Raw genomic sequence first — 22,738 nt, forward strand, 5'->3', positions numbered from 1 at the left:
ATTAAAACATGAATTTTTAATATGGATAAAAATTGAAAATTTATTAAATTTTTATATAAAATTAATTAATTTTAAAATTTTATTTAACTATAATAAAATATATTAGAAGTAACACATGAAAAGAATTGATATGCATTAAAATATTAATTACTAATCTGATATTAATTTTTTCTTGCTTTTTATATACTGAAGTTTCACAAGGACCGTGTTGTATAATATACCTTGTCCTTTATAATTTATTAATCGATTTTATAAATTTAAAATTTGATAATAAATAAAAATCTTCCATTAAAATTTTGAATTATATTTTTATTCTTTTAAGTTTAATAATCTAATTAAATGTTTTTTTGTGTTCATGAATACTTATACTAACTACTTCCTCCATTTAAAAAATATAAGATATTTTTGGAGGAGTTGGATATTTAAAAATGTAAGGTATTTTTAATCTTTTGAGGTGTAATCATTATTTTTTTTTTAAAATACTTCTATTAATAATGACTTTATATTTATTATTGAGTGTTTAATAAAAATAAATATAAAAAAATAAAATTAAATTAAAAATAAGTAATAATTTTATTAAAATATGAGATTTAATTAAAAATATTTTATATTTTTTTGATCAAAGTGAATGAGCCCATATTGATATGAAGCTATTTTATATACTGTACAATTTAAAGCGCACATAAATGCGCAGAAATATTAGTTAGCTACGGTACTCACTCTACGGCCAACACAAGCTTCTCTCTCACCTCTTCGTCTTCTTCCTCGGCCTCGCTCTTGCATTTTTTCCCCCACTTCTTTCATTGCTTTCCGTCAACCGTTGAAGCTATAAAATTCCAGACAACTTTGTGTAACGTTGAAAGCCTACATTTGAATCTATTTAGTTTCAAAACCGCGTGATTTTACATGTACAAACACGTACATGAACAGAAGAAGAAAGGGGCCAAGGTGTGGTATCCTATGCCTCTGATTGATCCTGTTTATTATATATCAGACAGCTGCTTCTCTTCATCATAACTAGACTTGCTTCTGTTTCAACTTTCTAGTCTCACAATAAGTTTGTTTCCCGGGAAAACACCACGGAAAATTTGTTGTGGGGAAAATTTTGAATATTGTACTATGTTGGGCTTGAAGACTCGCACTCGCCTGCTTGCTCTGCTTATTCTTCATTCACTGATAGCCTTGGTCTCTTCTTCTGGACCTACCTGGAAAACATTGGGAGGTATATATTATTCGCTTTTGATTTTTTTTTTTTAACTGTGTTCTTCTCAGCTTCAAGAGAAAGACATACATGCCCATAATAAAATAAGTTGGATTTTTATGTTTTTTTCCTCTGTTTTTTTTATTTGGTTCTATTTTTATGATTTGTTCTTCTATTCTCATGAGTGAAGTGATGAATGAATAATATAAAGTCACGAACTTCTCATTCTTGGGAAAGAAGTAATTGATCTTGATTTTTGAAATTTTTGAGTTTTGTTAATTTGATTATTTTCATTAAGTCAGTGTTATCTGTTTTTGTGAATAAAATGCCCTTGAAATTAAATAACGTTAGTCAGATACCAAAATCAGCATAGTATGCATTTATTACTTGTTTCTTGGTACTTCATATCTTTTTTTGGACCAAATTCTTAGTATTTGGTTTTACTATTTTATAATCTGGGGTTGGTTTATCAATAATCAAAAACCAGTTTTAATTTTTACCATTAAAGTAGTAAAGAAGTTGGCTGCAACTTGGCGGCTTTTATTGTTGTGAAGATGCTAGTTCAATGACACGGTGGTTGCGGTGCAGGATCTCCGCCGCTGGTGGTGGCGCGTGGAGGGTTTCCGGGCATATTTCCGGATTCTAGCCGCGCTGCGTACGAATTGGCACTAAACACAAGTACATCGAAGGTGGTTGTGTGGTGCGATTTGCAATTGACGAAGGACGGAGCAGGAATTTGCTTGCCAGAGTTGAAGCTGGACAATGCAACAGACATTGCCAACATTTACTTGAACAAAGCTAGGGTTCACACTGTGAATGGTGTTCCAACCAGAGGATGGTTTACCGTTGATTACAACTTGAGCGAGCTTGCGTCTGTATCTCGTGAGGCCCAATTTATTTTCTGTTCAACATACGAATCAATGAGATAACGGTGTAGTTAATCGTTCTTCTTATAAAAAAAAAAGTGTAGTTAATCGTTCTTGCTTTTTTGATGTTGGGAATATTTTATAAACTGTGGATTTACATTAATTAATTATGAGTTTTAAGTTTGGTTAATTATTAAGCGCAGAGTATATTGTTCTTTGTGATTTTGTATAGATCGTAATGTGATAGGTAGATTATATAAGTGAACCCATTGGATAGAGGTTCAACTTACACCCTTTTAACTGTCAATTTTATTTTTATTGCAAAGCTGGGTTAGAGAATTTGAGAGAATTAATTAATTAAATAATTATATTCAAGTGATATCAAAGCCTGGTTGTGGTAAAAGATCCATTGTGAAGATTATTGGGCTGAGTAGGTTTACGCGAATAGGCGAAGTATGCTTGTATAGTTAAATGATAAATTTCCACTTGAGAGGAAGATTGTTGGGATGTAGTGTAAGTTAGCTTGATATGAGAAAAAGCCAAAATTTGGGGTTGAGTTGGAGAAGGCAAGTGAAAAGGACTCATAAATTCAATTTCTCAAGGTTTTGGATTAGGATGTCATGTCATATTCACTCATATATATTCTCTTGTAACAGTTGGGTGCCTAGCGTTCTCTTCTCTTCCAAGATACTCCCTGGTCCAACACTCAAATCATTTTGTTGGTTAATTTTTTTCCCCACTTTGAATTTGTTGAATTCTCTCTTTTTCATCAACTAAATGGGATTATTAAACTACCTTGATAATTTCAACCCAAAAAAATAAAATAAAATACCTTGATAATTAGGTGGGTGAGTAAAGTAAATTAACGTCTGGGTGTCAGCAAGAATTAACACACTTGGCGAAAGAGAATCCAATAATGTTAGGAGATCATGATAATCTTCATGTTTGAGTAATATATCATTGTCACTTTTTTGTTAAATTTTTTTTTTCCTGAAGTACTAAACCGGTTAATTTTGTGCTTGCATTTGATAATTGCCCAGAAGTGGAGAATTTGTTTCTCTGCTTTTGTGCTTTTGAGTCATGTGATGTGCTTATAATCATTGACAATTCTCTTTTTACTTGTCAGTTGTTCAGGGAGTCTACACTCGCACTAATAAATTTGATGGCAATAAATTTAGAATTCTCAAAGTCGAAGCAGTAGTCAAATTAGCAAAGCCAAATGGCCTGTGGTTGAATGTTCAGGTAAGTGCTTGACGATATGCTCCTTTTGCCCCAGTAGAGAGCTTCATTCTTGTGTTTCAAGGCAATACTCGAGAGTTAGCCTCCATTTGGAATGAGAAAGTAATAGGGAAGAGAGAAAATTTGAGGAGAAAAGTAGAAAAAAAAAGACATTTTTCCTTCATAGCATTAAAATTTTCCTTTAGTTTTTCTCCTAGAGATGTGGAAGCTAGGGGGAAACAAGGGTGAAAAATGTCTTTTTCCTCCAGTTTTCTTTCTTTTCTATTTTTTTCCCCATTCCAAACAAAGCCCTAGTGCTTGATAGAATCTGATTTTATATCTATATTATTTGACTTGATGTCTTCTAATGCAATGCAGAATGATGCATTCTTCAAGGGGCAGAAATTGAGTGCGGCCAGGTTCCTATCTTCTCATAGAGTATCTGTGAGCTACATCTCTTCACCTGAGGTGGGTTTCTTGAGAGAAATCAGATCAATCAGAAGTTATAGAACAACCACACTGATCTTCAGGTTTCTAAAGCAGAATGAGGTTGAACCTACAACTAATCAGACTTATGGTTCACTCTTGAAAAACCTCAAATTTGTGAAGACATTTGCTTCAGGAATTCTTGTTCCCAAGGGTTACATATGGCCTACAGACCCAGACCTTTATCTACAGCCATACACTTCGGTTGTCCCAGATGCTCATAAAGAAGGGCTTCAAGTTTTTGTATCAGACCTTGTAAATGATTTTGTACTTAGCTACAATTACAGTTATGACCCTCTAGCCGAGTGCCTGTCTTTCATTGACAACAATATCTTCTCTGTTGATGGTTTTCTGTCTGACTTCCCAATCACTCCATCTGCAGCCATAAGTAAGTTTTCTCTACTCTGAAAGATGAAATAGGGGCCTTGAGAAATTTTAGGGATCCCTGTCATATTACTGAAGAAATTGACCTCTTGCTGCACTGTCATTCATGGTTCTTAATTATTTTTCAAACTAACATGGCTTCTGATGGAAACTTAATAGTATGGGATACTAAGTCATGCATTAAGTAGTGTGGGATGTTCAATGAAGTATTTAAGTAGGTTAGTTCTCTCTCACATCAATAGTTAGCTTTTGGAGTAGGGTTCCCCATCCCACTCACTTAGGTACCCGTCAACTTTATTTTAATGATGCCTGATTTTTGTAGCTCTTATTCCTTTTGCTCTAGTAAAGTTTCCCCACTTTATAGGTTTATCCTCTTCGTATTGACTCCTTAATATGACCCATGATAAGTACTGCAGTCTGCAGTCTGGTAAGATGTATTTCCAGAATAATTTTAACAGGGAAATGATCTATCTATTCGGACATGATACTGTATTGTTCATAAGCAGAAGATGAAAATGTAATTTGTTGAGGCAATGAGTTACATGCATTTTTCTAGCTTATAAATCATGAAATGATAATTAGCATATTATCCTTAGCTAATGTTCATTATTTATGGTTTCTAATTTCAAATAACATTCCAATTGATATTCTGAATTCTTCTCTGCTGCAGATTGCTTTTCTGGCATAGGGGAAAATGCAACTAGGAAAGGTATTTAGTTAGTTTTACTCTCAATCAATATGATTTATTTCTTTATTTACATGGGGAAAAACCCTCCTAGTAGGATAAAGCTTGTTATTGTTGCATGGAGACAAAATTAGAGCATGAACCACCAGGCACTTGGATCAACTGGCTGGTCCCTCTTAACCAGGGGTTTTAAGTTCGAGTCTTAGGTAGACAGCAGCAATTAAATTCTCGACAGGAGATATGCCCCCCCAAAGAGGTGCTTGCAAGTTTCCTACTGGATCAATCTAGATCAAAGATCTAAGATACTGGAGCGAAAGCAAAAAACAAAACCAAAAAAAAAAAGAAATAAAAAAGTTATAGCATGTGTAAGTTTTATAACTTTTTTGTTGACCTGTTCCTGCTTCTTCACAGTGGACACTTTGGTTATATCAAAATATGGAGCAAGTGGAGACTATCCTGCTTGCACTGACTTGGCTTATGAAAAAGCTAAATTAGATGGTGCTGATGTACTTGATTGTCCTGTTCAAATGTCCAAGGATGGAATACCATTTTGCTTAAGCTCTATTGACCTAATTGACAGCACGACAGTTGCTGCAACAAGTTTCGCCAACCGTGCAGCATCTATCCCAGAGATCAAGCCTGGCAGTGGCATATATGCATTCAACTTGACATGGAATGAGATAAAAAATTTGACACGTAAGTTAAATCTATTGTTGAATCTACATTCCTTACCTTGATTTCCATCCTCTGCTGGATATTAATCGGGGAACTTGGAAGTTGCAATTGTTTAAAAATTTGTCAAAAGGATTTACTTTGAAGCATAGTATGGAGATTTGGGTTAACCTGCTCAGTTGAACCGGTGGTAAACTAGTGTATTGACTAGTTTAATAAAATGTTTTTTATAATCGATTCGATCATGGTTCAATTATGGTTTTGACCATTAACCTTTGAACCAATATCTTAACCAGTTTGGTTTTCGGTACATTGCTTTGAAGTCTTGATTGGCAGCCAAGATCCTATACAATGATAAATGCATGGAAAAAAGTTAGTAATGGATTCACTAAAGAAATTATTCTTTCAAGGGAGGAAAAATAGCTTAATTCTTTATATTGTAGATTGAAATATTCATGTAAATAAAAAATCTATAGCTGCCAAATATTTTCAAATTTACTATAAAACCTTTGTCCTCTATGAACGCTACTTGTGGTTGGGGGACAGTTACAGTTAACATATAATAACTTTTATTTTCTTGGCATGCCCATGCCTTTATGTTAAAGCAGAAAAAAAGATATTAGCCATTTTAGCTTTGCTATATTTTGGCACTGTTGTGATGTTTGTCATGGCAGAGTAAAAGATTATGAAATGTGTCCTCAATAAATTTAACATTCTTCTATTTTCTTCATTCTCTGTTTTTCTTTGCAGCCTCAATATTGAACCCCTATTCAAAATACACACTGTTCCGGAATCCAAAAGCAAAAAATGAAGGGACACTTTTAACCTTATCTGAGTTTTTGAACTTGACAAAAGGTCAGCCACATGGCATCTTACTCAGCATAGAGGTGAGTTTTGCCTGCAAATTTCAAATTTGTTTCTTCGGGGCACTTGCTCTTCTGTAACCTTTTGTTTCTCACAGAAAATTACTCTGCAATCTGAATCTTATGATTATGTTGGTCACCACATGACCAGGTATAGATAAATAATAATAGGTAGCTTTATGAAAGACTTTTTTGCAGGGTGATATTTGCTTTTAAAACCTTGGTATCATCATTCTTTGAATAGTGATTATTAGCATCTGTGTCCACTTTCTGCAATATGGTCATGTAAAATCCTCAATTTTAGGTGAGCACAAGATTCTTTCTATATTAAAATTTGAAAGAGGCTTCTTGAAAATGATCTTCTTGTGAATTTCCTATGATTTAATTCTTGGCTCCTCCTAAATAGTCATGGCAAGGAAAACCAGAAGTGCAATAGTGATTTCCACATAGCAATTCTGTTTTTCTAGTATCGAAATTATGACTCAAATCTTTATAATCCTTTGTGATTATTTTTATATATTTTCTTGCCTTAAAATCTATCATATCTCTATTATATTTATAATTGAGATTTTAGGGGATATTATTCATTAACCAAGTTAATATTTTTAGTTTATGAGAAGCTCTATATATATCCCGTATCTCCATTCCATAGATAAAACAATTATTATAATTCTCATTTTCTATGATGAAATTTCTTATTCATTGCATGCGAGTTTTTTTTTTCCCCTCATGTTGGGGGTTTCCCACGTTAAACTTTTCATGTCATCTTTTATCATTTCCTCCAACTTCTCTAAAATTTCTAATTGTTTTATCCTTTTTATTTTCACCTATCATTTGTGCGTTTCCCAACATCAAGAATGATTACTTTAATTGCCATCAATATGTGATGAATCACTTTTCTGCCATGATTATTTGGGATTGTGATTTGTTGATGATAGTTTTGTATTGCTTATTCATAATAGAATGCAGCCTACCTTGCTGAGCGGCAGGGATTAAGAGTGACCAATGCAGTCCTTGATGCTTTGAACAAAGCAGGCTATGATAAGTCAGGGCCTCAAAAAGTCATGATACAGTCCACTCATAGCTCTGTACTGATGGAATTTAAGGGAAATTCCAAATATGAAAGGGTATACAAAGTTAAAGAGGATATTTATGATGCTCTTGATTCAGCTGTCAAGGACATCAAGACATTTGCTGATTCTGTGGTCATTGGAAAGTCATCGGTTTTCCCAGAAAATTCGGCCTTTCTTGTTAACTCCACAAAGACTGTATCAAAGCTACATTCATTCAACCTCTCTGTGTATGTGGAAACCTTCAGCAATGAGTTTGTATCTCAGGCATGGGACTACTACTCAGATGCATTTGTTGAGATAAATTCATTTGTCATTGGAGCCAAAGTTGATGGCATTATCACTGACTTTCCCAAGACAGCTGATAGATACCGAAGTAAGTTTACACTTTTTCATAGAACTTTGCTTCTTTAGCAAGCATTCTAGAAAATTCATATCTTCAAAAGGCATTTAGTGCTCTGTTATCTTAATGTTGGTATCTTGGATGTCGAGTAGTATCTCAATAAGCTCATGTTTGGTGTTCGGTATCCTTTTTTGAAGACGGTGTCTGGTGTCATACAAGACAAAATAACCCTCAGTTTGGACAGGAAAAAAATAACGAGGAAGGAAAAACTATGAGAGAATTGGAAAGTTTCCCTCGTTATTTTCTCTTTTCCCTATTTTCTTCTTACTTTTCCCTTAATCTAAACCAAACCTGAAGCATTGGATGTCACTAAAGCTTGGGATCTGACATCCATGCAATTTTAGCTCCATTAACTTCCAAAAAAATAAAAAAATAAAAACCCATTTGTATGCTTTTTGTGACATCTTTCAATTGATTTATCAAACTAAATTAAATTCCCTACATACATTCATAGAAAAAGCTGAATAAAAAATGTGTCTGTCTCTTGGATCCATATCATATATATATATATATATATATATATATTATACTCAATGATCTTTTTTTTTTTTTCCTTTTTTTAATCTTTTTTCCAAATGCACTATGCAATCATCTTTTCGAATGTAGTTACAAAACTCATACCAAACATATAAGATACCGGGGACCGGGAGATAACAGGATAACATTCCAGGCTTAAATTTTGCATGATAATGTAGTTCTCCAAACTATCATACTCCAAAGCAAAGAACATTAACTGACTAATATTTTATGTGTAGATTCATGCATGATCGCTTTCAGGATTGTTTAGGGTCTAAGCTATTAAAATGTCATATCTGAAGCCATTAGTCATTATCTGACAGTTGATGAGTTTGTTGCAGAGAACTTGTGTTTAAATCTTGGCAATAAAACTCCTCCATATATGAGCCCTATTGAACCTGGCCGTCTTTTGAAAAAAATTAGCCAGGAATACCTTCCACCTCCTGCTCCTCCACTTCCGGTGTTGAACGATACAAGCGTGGCGGATCCACCGTTGCCTGCATTTTCCGTGCTAAGGACAGTAGCCCCGGCTCCGGCATGAAGATAGGGGAGAGGAAAAGATAATAATTTGGTATCTATGTCATGAAGTTGGTCTTCTAGATGTGGTGGTATTACTATTATTTTTAAATGTTTTATTACATGAAGGAGAAGGGGTTGTCAATCAAAGTTATGTTGCTTATTCTCAATGGTAAATTGAATGTGTATCAAACATAGTTCATGCGTAAATGTAATATATGACTATCCGTGGGAACTTTTTCTTCATTAAACCAACAAGTTGGTTCATGGGAGGATAAGCTTGTTTAGTTTAGTTTTCTCAAAATAATTAAAAATTATAATTATTTTCAAAGATTAAGATTATCACTCTGTTTTACAGCAGTATTTTTTTTTGTTGAGAAAATCATTATAAAGTATTTTTTTTTTTAACAAATAATGATAAGTTCTTCAAAATTTAGTTGTAACTTTGGTCTTTGAAGGAAATTATAATAATTAGAAATTTTATTCAGATTTTTCTAGAATTTTTATCATTTAATATAATTTTTCTGAAAATCGGCCACGAGCTGAAAACATTGTCCATATCTTTTACTAATCCCAAAAGAACGAGGGAAGTTTATTGGACAGAGTCAGAAGATTGGAATTTACATCCAATACACCATTATGGGAAATGTTCTTATTTACTTATTGTCATAATAATAAAAACTATATCCGACTTGCTCATACGCTTAATAAATACACTACACATATATTTACCAAAACAAAAAAATACACTGCACGTAAAGAAATGCATTATAAATATATCCTGATTATTTATAGCAAAATCAAGATTGGCAAAAGCATAACCCGTTTCTGTCACAGTGCCTGTAAGTACAAATAATAATACTTTTAATTAAATTGTGACCACTTATTTAAAGTTACAACGTTTCTTATCCTTTTCATTTTTTGGCCCCAAAACCTAAGATTTTAAATTATTATTATTACTAGGGCCCAAATGACTTTTAATTGATAGCACATGGCATTTGTATTCTTTTTTACTTGAAATGTAACATTGCCTACTTTCTTAGTACAAGGGTCTGCTCTATCTTCCATTGTATCAATATCTTGGCTTTGAGATGGAGAATTTCGGTGTTCTACTAATTTTTTTTTTAGTTTGTCAAAATTTGATGAAATTTTCATGTATCAAATTTTTCAAGCAATATTGTGTAAGTACAGAAAACTACATTGTTTTTGTTTCATCCAAAATTTTTGTCTCTGACAAATTCAATATTTCAACAATAGTAGTCTCTGGACTTTGAAAATGTTATTATCATTAAAATTTCTAGTAGTAATGTATACATACAACTAACTTTGGATGATTTAAACCGGTTAAAACACTACTTTTAATTAAGTCTGAATATTGAAATATAATCAAATAACAAAGCTAAATATTAGATAGTTGTATCCGAATAAAAAGAATACATTTATATATATGGTACCTACTTTTGCATTAAAAAAAGAATTAATGACGGTTAGATCTTTAATAAAATATTTTGAAAAATTAATTATAAATATTGATTTAAATAATTATAAATTTATAATTTTTAATTGTAAATAAGACATCTCAATTCAAAATGTAACTTTCAACTTTCAATTGAAATTCTTAGAAATCTAATTGTCACTAATTTTCTTTTTCAAAACTTTACTATTAATCTCCCAAAAAATAAGGTTAAATGGTAAATTAATCTTTAATATGTTTAAGAACATCTAAAACCCTAAACTTGTTTTTAAAAATTAAAGAAAAATATTATCCTAAAAATAAATTTAAAGTTCTAAACACTTTTTAGGGTTAATTTGTCATTTAATCCAAAAAAAAATGGCAAGCTGCCTATTACGTATTTTGCATTTAAAAAGTAAAATTGATTCTAATAATAGGCACAATAATTTGTGAAGTCTGGCCAATTAGGGATGGCAATTCAAAAAGACAAGTAAAATAGCCCTTTCTTTTTTTGCATATTGACATTGCCATAATAAGGATTATTCTCTTTCAAGTCTCAACTAATATCAAATACTTGAAACAATAAAGTCCCCCCTGTATCACGGTGAAAATTCACATGTTAAAAAATTATCTTGAACTGATTGTGATTTTTATTCATTCATCCTTCAATGTCAATGAAAATTAAGTTCAAAACCGAATGAATTGATAAAAACGAATTTTCTTAAAAAATATTTTTAGCATTAAATCACTCAAAAATCAACATTTTTTGATCTGAATGTAAATTTTAATATTGAACCAATAAGAATTAGTAAAACTAATTTATTATGTTTAGCATTGAATAAATAATTCTTTTTCTTAAATTCAAAATTTTATCATTTGCGATGTTCAATAAGATTTACTAATTTATGATAAACTTACTATTAGATTTATTTTAGAAAAATATGAATCTAAATAATTTTGATTTTGAAATACTTTTAATTATTAGTTTTTTAATTGTTAGTGTTACATTTGTTGAATCTAAAATTTATAAAAGTTGAATATTTCAATCTAATTTGTACAGCATGCAAATATTGTAGAATATTTACTTGTGAGCTGTGCCAAAATGCTTACATGAAAAAAATATGGATCTCTCATAAAAATTATACTCCCTCAATTCAGACTTAATTATGAAACATTTTTAACTAGTTTACATTTTACACCTTCAATAAGTTTGCTGATGACATATAAAATTACATATTCTTTTTCATTTTTAACCTTATTTAATATAGTGTCTTGATTAGAAAACTTGATCAGTTATACCCCTTAGTTAAAGGTGTTTTAAAAAATATTATTAATTACACTTTTAAAAATTTAAAATACTTTATATCTTTAAATATAATGTTTAAAAAAAATATCTTATAACATTAAATAGAGTAATCACGAATTCACATTCGTGATTCATGTGATAAAGTATATTCCCTTTATTTAAAAATATAAGATATTTTTTGAAGAGTTAGATGTTAAAAATATAAAATATTTTTAATTTTTTGAAGTATAATCATTTTTTTAAAGTACCTTATTGATAATAATTTTATATTTATTGTAGGATGTTTAATAGAGATAAATATGAAAATATAAAATTAGTTAAAAAATAAATAATTATTTTATTAGAGGTGATGTTTGATTAAAATATTTTATATTTTTAAATAAAAGGAGTATAATTTATTTTAAATTTTATGCAAATGCACCACACACTTAAATTTATATATTAATATATAATATATTTTTTAAAAAATCGCATGAATTCACCTCTTGCGATGGCGCCAACGCTCAAAAAATGGGACCGTTTTGCGCGTCCGGTGAAACTGCAACCAAACCACCAATGAATTATCGCCATGTGGATAACTGCTCTTTTGGTGTGGACCCGAGATAGCTGTCATGTCATGTCTAATGGCTGCGATGTGTAATGAAAGGAAAAGGAGAAAACAAAGAAGTAAGTAATTGAGGATACGTTGAGGCCTCGCTAATTCTAACTCTAATTTAATTTATCAATTGAATTACTTTTTTTAAAATTTCATTCAATGTCCATATTATAAGGATTAAAAACCTTATACATGTTTATAAAAATAATATGTTTTTATTTAAACTATTTATTTTAATTAATTTCCTTAATTTATGCAAGTTATCAATAAAAAATTGAAAAAAAATAATTAATTTTCTTAAAAGGGGTGACTCTTCTTCATTATTTTAAGATCTAGACTGACCCGAACGGTCGGATCAGTTGAAACGTCATCTGGAAAAAAAAATGGTCTGGTTCTACTATTTGGCCCATTTTGACAATTGACCCGGGTTAGCCCACTTTGACCCAAGCGGTTTTTAAAGACCTGGAGCAAAAACCCGAAATTCGGAGTGGTCGAACTGTTTTGACTCATTTTTTAATACATATGTATATAAATATTATTTTTTATTTAATTATTATATCACTAGTTTAACTACCAATTGAACCATGAAATCAATGACTCACTAATATTTTTGATTCATTGTCCAGTTTAATTTTTAAAACATTGCTTTTCTTTTTTCTAGCTACCCAAACATTGCAGTTGAGGCATCTTCGAGTTACCTTAAGCAAAAAGCCTATACATTTTTATAGGCTGTCATTAACTTGTTAATCGTTGAAACTGAGGTACCTGAATGTGAGTAATTGCAAAATTAAGAAACTGATACTGTCATTTTCCTTATAAACACATACCATATTCTATATGCTCACAACTTTACATGAATAGTATAAAACCTTTCACATGTTGTACTTATGATGAACTATTAACAAAGCGGTTTTTTATTTTTTTTAGAAAAAAAAGTTATATATATTGATTTAAGCAATTAAGTAAGACATTTTAGTTTTAAATTTAATTTTCATTTTGTAATTGAGATTTCTATTTATACTTGTTTAAATCAATATCTATAACTCATTTTAAAAAAAAATGTTGTCAATAATTTAATTATTATTAAATTTATGATCCGTACAAGGACTTTTACGAATTTAAACTATCATTTGGATTTGCCTCAACGATAATAAAAAAATCTGGCAAAAATTGAAAATAAAAAATAATGCTTATAAAGGAAAGACTATAAACGTGCCGGAAAGGCCAGCATGAAGTGAAACGTTCACACCAACAGCTTCAGCTTCACGCCTTCACATTTCAGTTCACAGTTCTTCCCCGACGCATTTACCTGAGAAATACGCCGGAATTTCATTCAGGAAGAGGCTGCCGGAAGTTCGTTCCGTGCTGCTAATTTCGTCGGAATGTGGAGCTCGGGCGCACTCTCTCGTCTAGTCGTTGTGCTGCTTCTTCACTCTCTGGTAGCTCTAGTCTCTGCTCGGCAATCAAACAGAACCACTTGGAAGACACTCAGCGGTATGTTTCTTGTTTTACTTCGATTTTCTCTTCAATTTTCTACTAGTTTACAATGAGCAGGTAGTTTCTGCAATGCTGCTGAAAAAATCTACAAAGACTACGGTGAACACTCGGATGTTTATCTTTTACTATTCCATTGATGTCTGCTGATTCTAGAAAAAGAGAGGCTAATTGAAGTTTCTGTCCATTACAGCCTTTTGTTCTTGGTGGTTTAAGATGTTGGTTTTGTCAAGTTGTGTTTGGTGGAAATTCTCAGGAATGCGCTGCCAAATGGAAGATCTATCATTTGTCTAAATTCCAAGGAAATTGATGAAGCTGACCTGCTGCTTAATTATTGTTGAGTTTGATTTCTCCGCTATTAATTAAAAGAAGCTTTCTTTTTCTAATATTTGCTGCGAGTGATATCAAATTATTCCATTATGGTGCGGTGTTTCTTGTGTTGAATGCAAAAATTATTGCTCAAATGATGAGTTGTGGGACAAAGGTCAATTAACAACTAAACTCTACTATAAATATAATAAGATCCAGATCTGTTGATATTTTCAACTCAAGAAGCCATTAAAAACAGAATTTCACGTATATTTGTATTTCAAGACCTAATTCTCTTTTACTGTGGCATGTCTTTTTGTTTTTTTTTAATCCCCTCCCTCATGAAGAGGAACATCAATTATATTCCAAATTTAGTTAAACATACTCATGCTCTTGTTATGCAGGAAATGCACCGCTAGTCATAGCACGTGGGGGCTTTTCAGGGCTATTTCCTGATTCTAGTGTGCATGCCTATAAGTTTGCATTGGCAACCAGTATACGAAATGTCATTCTGTGGTGTGATGTCCAATTAACAAAAGACGGAGCTGGGATTTGCCTTCCAGATATCAAGCTAGACAATGCTACAGACATTGCTCAGGTTTTCCCAAATAAAGCTACAAATTATATAATCAACGGTGTTCCGACCCGTGGGTATTTTTCTGTGGATTACACCCTGAAGGATCTGTCCAATGTCATGCGTACGTTCACGTATTTCTTTAATTCCTACTACTTTATTTGTTACCTGATGCTAGTATCTAAAGCGCGCGCGCATAATATTTTGTTAAAATGCAGCTAGTTGAAACGATCTAGTGGCTTTTAGAACATTTAGCCATCAGGCATTAATTTGACTCTCAAACATTTGGAATATTTATTGTACCTTTTTCTTTCCTGAATTTTAAAAAGAAAAAATAAAGGAAAAAATTAATCTTGTAATTCTTCAACTTTTAACTCATCTGTAACTTAATCCCTCAATCATGATTTACTGCAACCTAATTTTTCTACTTTTAATTCATTTATAACTCAGTTTTTATTTTTTAAATTTTTAAAAAACTTATCCTTATAAAAAATAAGAGGGATACAGGAAATGTTCATATATTGCTCTAATATACCCCCTCTTGCTATTTGATATAAGATCTAAACTAACATTAAAAAAGAGAATTAACAAAAGTTGCGGGACTAAATTATAAATGAGTCAAGAGTTGAAGAATTGAATTATAAGTGAGTCATAATTAAGAGATTGAGTTATAAGAAAATTAAAAGTTGAAGGATGGATTACAAAATTAATTTTTCCAAAAATAAACAAATAGTTGTTCAATATATTTTGCATTTTTTGACAATTTCTTGTGTGTTTTTAACAGTTGTTCAGGGAGTCATGTCTCGAACTCAAAGGTTTGATGGCATTGGGTTTTCAATTCTTACTGTTCAAGACATGGTCAAACAAGTCAGCCCACCGAGCTTATGGTTGAATATTCAGGTAAAAAGGAGACATATTTCACTCCAATAATTCAGTCTCCAAGTTTCTTTGGAAGCCAACTCATTCTTTTCTGATGTTTCGCAGCATGATGCATTCTACACAAAACACAAATTGAGCATGAGAAGATTCATACTCTCTATTTCTAGAAGTGTGGTTATCACTTATATCTCATCACCAGAGGTTAACTTCCTAAGAAGTATAGCATTGCAAGTGAACCGAAGAACAACAAAACTGGTTTTCAGGTTTCTGAGACAGGATGACACAGAACCGTCAGTTAATCAGACTTATGGCTCACTCTTGAAAAATATTACTTTTATCAAGTCATTTGCTTATGGTATTCTCGTTCCCAAAGAGTACATATGGCCCACAGATGCAAGAAATTATCTAAAGCCACATACCTCTTTGGTCTTAGATGCTCAAAAAGTGGGATTGGAAGTCTTTGCTTCAGATTTTGTGAGTGATGTTCCACTAAGCTTTAATTACAGTTACGATCCTCTTGCTGAATACCTCCAATTCATTGATAACGGTTGCTTTTCTGTCGATGGCGTGCTGTCTGACTTCCCTATTACTCCATCTGAAGCCATTGGTAATTATGTTTTGTATCTTTCCTATTTCTCAGAATGGCCCTCTATAATCAGCGTGCATTTGCACCGATTCACAAGATCTTGTTTTCTCATTCGTTCATTTTTCTTCTAGAGTAATGTACTATGAATTGGAATGGAACTGACTATGCGGATCCCTTGATTAGTGAATCGCCTTAAATGTGTCTCTCCTAATTATGCATGCACTTTCACCAGCTAAAAGGTGAATTACGCATGCCAAAATTAATAATTCTGGAATTAATGATCAATGTCCCTTGAAATTATTTGTTCCATCTGTATGTCTATTCATCTTTACTACCAAACCTTGGTCAGACTTACCCATGAGAGTGCAACTCATTTGCACTTATAAAGGTTTTTTATGGGAAAACAGGGTAAAGCCCAACAAACTTTATTAACTAAAACTTACAAGGGTATAGATCCTCTCTTTATCTCGATACAACAACAAGCGAACTTTCTAGGAGCTCGTTAAATGTTAGCACTCACACAGTTATGTACAATAGATAGTTACCCAAAAACAGAAAAAGATCGTGGAATTGGTAAAATTAATTCAACTGACTTTTTAGGATTCAATATCCAAACTAGTGTTAGGCCCATGGAGCATCTCTGAAGAGGAGAAAACATAATTGAGCCACCCAATGGTTCCAGAAGGACACATATAAATGAATATGACACTATATCTTAATCTAAAACCTTAAAGTGTAGAGTTTATGGGTCCTTTCCTCTTATAAATTTCTTCTTTAACCCAACTCTATCTAATGTGAGACTTTTCTCCACACTAAGTCAAGTCCATTCGCACTTGACAACTATTGACTACATAAATATGCTTCTCTTATTCACCCACATTTTGAAGACACCAATCTACTACCAATAGTTCAGCCCAATAAGGGTTCTTTCTTGGAGCCTGACTTTGATACCACTTGTTGGGCCCATGGAACATCTCTGAATAGATGAGAACATAGTTGGGCTGCTTAGTTGTTCTAGAAGGACACATATCAGTGAGTATGATATCGCATCTTAACCCAAAATCTTAAGATATTAAGTTTATGAGTCCTTTCCACTTATATATCTCTTCTCTAGTCCAATTCTATCTGATGTGAGATTTTTCTCCACACTAAGCCAAGTCCACTCACACTCGACAACCCAATAACTAGAAAATAATTTTTGCCCTTTAACCTCCGCTTAGTGCAAACTCCTTTAGGCAGATTTGCAGTAGTGTAATCTTAAAACATCATAAAAGTTTTCACATCATGATGCAAAATTCCTTGATTGCATCGTGCTAATAAATGTTTATGTCGTCTACATTTTGCTTACTCATCCAACCTTAACTATTGTGGCCTCAGATGTGCATTTGCATTAATTCCCTTTATTTGCTTGATTGTATTGGTATTTCCTGGATTTATTAAAGTCTGTTCTTATTCTGCAGATTGCTTTGCTCACCTAGGCGAAAATGCCACAGAAAGAGGTATATATATATCACTGCTTTGTTAAAATTTTGCATATCTGTATTCTTATCTTATTCATTAGTATTTTCCAGATTCTTCCATTTTACAAATCCAATGAAGCTACGCTTTTTTTCAGTATTGATTTATTTCTAACACATTTTCATGTTTCAGTTAACAATTTGGTTATTTCTAAATATGGAGCCAGTGGAGACTATCCTGCTTGTACTGACTTGGCCTATCAAAAGGCCATAGAGGATGGTGCGGATGTTCTTGACTGTCCTGTTCAAATGTCGAAGGATGGAATACCATTTTGTTTGAGCTCCGTCGATCTTACGGAGAGTACAACAGCCGCTCAATCAAATTTCAGAAATATCACAGCAACTATCCCAGAGATAAAGTCTGGCAGCGGCATATTTGCATTCAACTTGACATGGAACGATATAAAAACCTTGAAGCGTAAGTCAAATAAAGTTTTTGAATGTTCGTTCCTCTAGTTCTAAGATAAACTGATATGTTAGCCCTCCTTGATTGGCCCGTACGTATGTGATAATTTGCTTTTGAAAATGCGCTATAATTGTAATAAAAAAATGCTATAATGTAATAAAAGATGGACCTAATGGAATCACGACATTTACATTCCTGATCGAGGTAATCCCAAGATCTTGCATGCTACTGAATCAATCCTTCTGATTATGAACGCATTCATTTTTCCCTTCACTTAAAAAATTATTCTGATCAAATATGGCATCTGCGTTTTAATATCTACTGTTTACTTGCAGCCTCAATATTGAATCCCTATTATGCAAAATACGAAATGTTCCGGAATCCAGATAATAAGAATGCTGGGAATCTTGTAACATTATCGGATTTCTTGTCCATTACAAAGAATCAGACATCTCTATATGGTATCATGATTATCATTGAGGTGAGTTCATTGCCCAAAATTCATTTCATATGAGATGTTTATGAACTGATAATATGAATGTACACAATTTTTCTTTACCACCAATGCACGCAATTATTAATATCTATGATGAAGATCATTAGCCTTACTCCTGAAGATTGGGGTGAGAATGATGTCAAGGCAATGATGGATCCAGAAAAAATTATATAGTGGGGACAATTTTGTTACATAAGATAAATGTTAATTATTTTTAAATTATTTCTCCCTCCTTTTATTCAAGATTATAAAATATAGATGAGATTTGAGTTAAATAATTTTTTTAGAGGATAAGAGAGATCTTTTGAGGGGAAAAGTGAAAATTTTCTTTTAGGATAGGGGGCAATTGAATTTTTTTAAAGGGGGCAATTGAAAGATTTTGGGTTATTATATGTAACTTTTTTTAATCTTGTGGGGGAAATTGCCCCCATAAGCCACAATGTAGATACGTCCCTGTGTCAAGGGTACAACCCCTGCCCCGCCCCTTTCCTATCTTCTAACTATGATAGTTGTTCTTCACAAGCATGGTGTTGATTCTTTCATGCTGTTGATTAATTTCCTTGCAAGGTCTCCAAAGAAGGGAGAATGACAGATAAGGACCTTTGAAAAATATCAAAAGAACTTTTATAACTGAAATTTCCGGATTTTACAACTGAAAAGTGAAAATTTAGGAATTTAGAATTCAAAGGTCTTTATTTTACATTAATCTTCTTGCAGGGTCTTCAATTATCATTCTACCTTCTCTTTTCACACCTATGTCCACTTATAGGTAGAAGCAAAGACTTGGGGATCTAGCATCCAAACTTAAGGCCAATTTGATGACTAGACTAGAAAAAAATTAAGAGAAACCTTTGCACACTACGTTCTTTTTAAAGTCCTTTTGTAACTTAAATTATTTTTTTGGTGGGTACAGTACAAATGGCTGCATATTATGATGGTGAATGATGACATGTCCTGAACCTTCTAAAAGATGAATATTGAATAACTTTTTTTTGCTGTCAATTGTCCTTGCTGATGTTCAATTTATTCTCACAATCATGTGTTTTACTTTTATCAGAATGCAGCCTATCTTGCAGAGAAGGAAGGATTACGTGTGACTAATGCAGTGATTGATACCTTGAGCAAAACAGGTTATGACAAGTCAGAGGCCCATAAGGTTATGATTCAGTCCGCTAGTAGTTCTGTGCTAAAGAAATTTAAGGAGAAAACAAAATATGAGCTTGTGTACAAAATCGATGAAGACGTTGGTGATGCTGTTGATTCAGCTGTGGAGGATATAAAAAACGTGGCTGATTCTGTGGTTGTCAAGAAGACATCAGTATTTCCTCTTAATTCAGAATTCCTGATTGGCTCTACCAGGATAGTGTCAAAGCTAAAATCCTCCAAACTCTCTGTTTATGTAGAAAGCTTCAGCAATGAGTTTACTTCTCAGGCATGGGACTTCTTCTCAGATGCGACTGTTGAGATCAACTCATTCGTTCGCGGAGCGGACATTGATGGTGTCATCACAGATTTCCCCAAGACAGCTAAAAGATACAAAAGTAAGTGCAAGACCACCGTGTGTGTGTGTGTTTCTGCTGAAAGAAATTCACATGAAAGTCACTAATAGCATCCAAGTCTTTGTTTCCATATTTCTAAATTGCAGGTGAAAATTTTGGCAATGTTTGGTTTATGTTCTTTTATTATTATTATTTTTTTAAATAACTTCAGGCACTTTGCATTACTAGTTCTCCGCCATACTTTTGCTCGTAGTAATTTTGCTCCTGGATAGCTGTAGAAATAACAATACTATAAACAGACTAATACTTTTCTTGTTTCATTTTGACTGAGTTGACAATTTGGTCCTCAAAGCATACACAATTCTCAGTTCAATCCTATAAATTTTGGCCTTCTCATTTTAATCTTATAATGAAGTCCTCATGTTAATACCGTTAACCTAAAGTTAATAAAAGTGGATATATGTTGCCTCAGAAATAACATAAAATTTAACCAAGTGCTTGAAGACGAAATGAAATTTATTGGATTGAAATCCAAAGGCCAACATTTGGAGAATCAAATTAAGAAAGGACATATCTTTCAAGAATCCAAATATCAACCTACTCATTTGTGTTTGTTTGGATTGGTCCTATAGCAAATTGAGCTGTATTGTAAATATTTTTTCACCTCTGATTCCTGATGTGCTCATCTTACTACAGGGAACAAATGTTTAAATTTGGGTGACAAAACACCACCTTACATGGCTGTTGCTCGCCCCGGCGCTCTTTTTGGACTTATCACAGATGATGATTTGCCACCAGCTGAGGCTCCACTCCCAGTTCTCACAGAATCTGAAGTGTCAGAGCCATCTTTGCCTCCTGTTTCGAAGGTGCCCACAAATTCCTCCTTTTCTACCGAAAATAGGTCAGGAGCTTCGCCCCCAGGAAATGCACAATCTGAGGTCACTATCAGGATCATTTTTTCTTTCTAGCCTTCTTTGTTGTTCCTCTTCTGCTTTGAGTGTCATATTCCTCCCAAAATGTTCATCATGCAGAATTTAGCACTTTATGTTGCTATCACTTAGCTGTTATCTTAGTTGTTATACCTTAATGTAGGTCCATTTCTCTCTCCCATTTCCCCAATCTCTACCTGGGTTAATTAGATGAACGCAATCCTGAGTACATGTTAAGTTATTCCTGTTTGATGAACCTTTTTGGACCTTTTGCTATCATGGATGAGTATTTATGGTTACTTTTTTTGGGTGCGTTTTTCATGAGATGAACAAGTAAGGGTTCAGATTTGTCAAAATGTAGTAATGCCTTTTCTTGCTTCTGATCCCACATGAATATTTCTTACAATTGTGTAATGGCTGTGTGGAGCTAGCAAGCAAAAGTATTATGATAAATCATAGATGATTAATTGGTTTTTGAAATTCGATGAAAACTTTACATAATTCAATTGAAAATCTGGCACCAACTTTTTGTTCAATCTCTGATGTCATAATAATAAGACTGTTTAGAAATTCTATTACCACTTTTATTGTCCGGAAAACACGCAGAAAATTTTCAAGCCAACCCAAATGAAAAAAAAAAATGAAGGCAAATTGAACCCATCAGAAATTCATGCGTAAATATGTTTGATAATGATGTGTGTGTGTATGCTATGTTTGCCTATTTAAAAAATCATATGCAAAGCAAGTGTATATGTTCTCTCTTCTTTGAAGGCCCAATATTTATATTCTACTCCCCCATTTTAAATTATAAAATATTTTTAAATAAAATCTCATAAATTAATAAATCTTACTAAATATACTTAATAATTTTATTTTTTAAAAAATAAAAATATAAATTTTTTTAAAAAGTAATTTAATATATTAAAAAAAAGAGCAGCAAAAAATGAAAAAGAGAGAGAATGAATAATATTAAAATAAATTTATTTAATAAAATATTAATTTTAACAAAATGTTTTGTATTTTGAAATGCTGAATTTTTATTAAAAAATATTTTATAATTTTGAATGGAGAAAGCTTGACATATGTTTAGTGGATTTGAGAAACCTATGAATTGGGCATGATGTTGGTGGCCACATGCCCAACATAATTAATTGACTTAACTGTTATTATTATTAAACTCTCCCATCATCAGTTGTCGCGGATATTTCCATTACATCTGTTTTGCTGTTCTCATGAATGTCAGATCTTAAGTAGCATGATCATGATCTTATTGGCATGATCAAAATGATGAATAAAAAAGGCCACAAAAAAAATAAAAAGGGAGTGTAAATTAGTGTAGTGCATCATCAAAGCAATAAGCATGATGCGTGATTGTGAGGTGGTTAATACAAACACACCTCAAAATGCTCACCATAAAAAGCTCCCCCGCATATTGCATCAGTCAACATCTTGACAATTTCATTTCTCTCCATAACGTTTTCGTATGATTGTTTCTTTTCTTTTTTTTTTTTTTGGTCAAAGTTTTCGTATGATTGAAGCACATGAAGATGATTGAATCTTGAGTTGTTACCATGAGAAATTTACACAAGGTTACAAAATGAAGGTTGAAAATTCTTCTTCTTCTTTGTGACAAATTAGAAAGGTTTAATTTTTGTTTTTTACATCTATTCATGTACTTCCTTTGTTAAAGAAATAGTATAAGATATTTTTTGAGGGTTTGAATGTTAAAAAATTTAAGACATTTTTAATATTTTAAAATGTAATTAACGTGCTTAATTTTACCAAAGGTGCCTCCTAATAAATAAGTCATTTTTT

General features: G+C 32.4%; 2 protein-coding genes across 2 annotated transcripts; both read left to right on the plus strand.

The window, feature by feature from the left end:
* Window positions 1-720: 720 nt before the first annotated feature.
* Window positions 721-9,147, plus strand: LOC129318522 (glycerophosphodiester phosphodiesterase GDPDL3-like). Its single transcript, XM_054963344.1, has 10 exons — window positions 721-948; window positions 1,047-1,222; window positions 1,790-2,083; window positions 3,194-3,309; window positions 3,664-4,159; window positions 4,826-4,864; window positions 5,252-5,536; window positions 6,263-6,399; window positions 7,338-7,821; window positions 8,706-9,147. Exons 1-10 carry the CDS (start codon window positions 923-925, stop codon window positions 8,903-8,905), a joined length of 2,253 nt encoding a protein of 750 aa, XP_054819319.1. The 5' UTR covers window positions 721-922; the 3' UTR covers window positions 8,906-9,147.
* A 4,349-nt stretch (window positions 9,148-13,496) lies between these two features.
* LOC129318393 (glycerophosphodiester phosphodiesterase GDPDL3-like) lies at window positions 13,497-20,962 on the plus strand. The gene is made up of 9 exons (XM_054963117.1): window positions 13,497-13,728; window positions 14,442-14,735; window positions 15,396-15,511; window positions 15,596-16,097; window positions 17,537-17,575; window positions 17,727-18,011; window positions 18,335-18,480; window positions 19,553-20,036; window positions 20,691-20,962. The coding sequence occupies exons 1-9, from the start codon at window positions 13,617-13,619 to the stop codon at window positions 20,960-20,962; spliced, it is 2,250 nt and encodes a 749-aa protein (XP_054819092.1). The 5' UTR covers window positions 13,497-13,616.
* The last annotated feature ends 1,776 nt before the right edge of the window (window positions 20,963-22,738 follow it).

The sequence above is a fragment of the Prosopis cineraria genome, unplaced genomic scaffold (genome assembly GCF_029017545.1).
Source record: "Prosopis cineraria cultivar Desert tree isolate PC_DT_omini unplaced genomic scaffold, ASM2901754v1 PC8, whole genome shotgun sequence".
NCBI classification, from domain to species: domain Eukaryota; kingdom Viridiplantae; phylum Streptophyta; class Magnoliopsida; order Fabales; family Fabaceae; genus Prosopis; species Prosopis cineraria.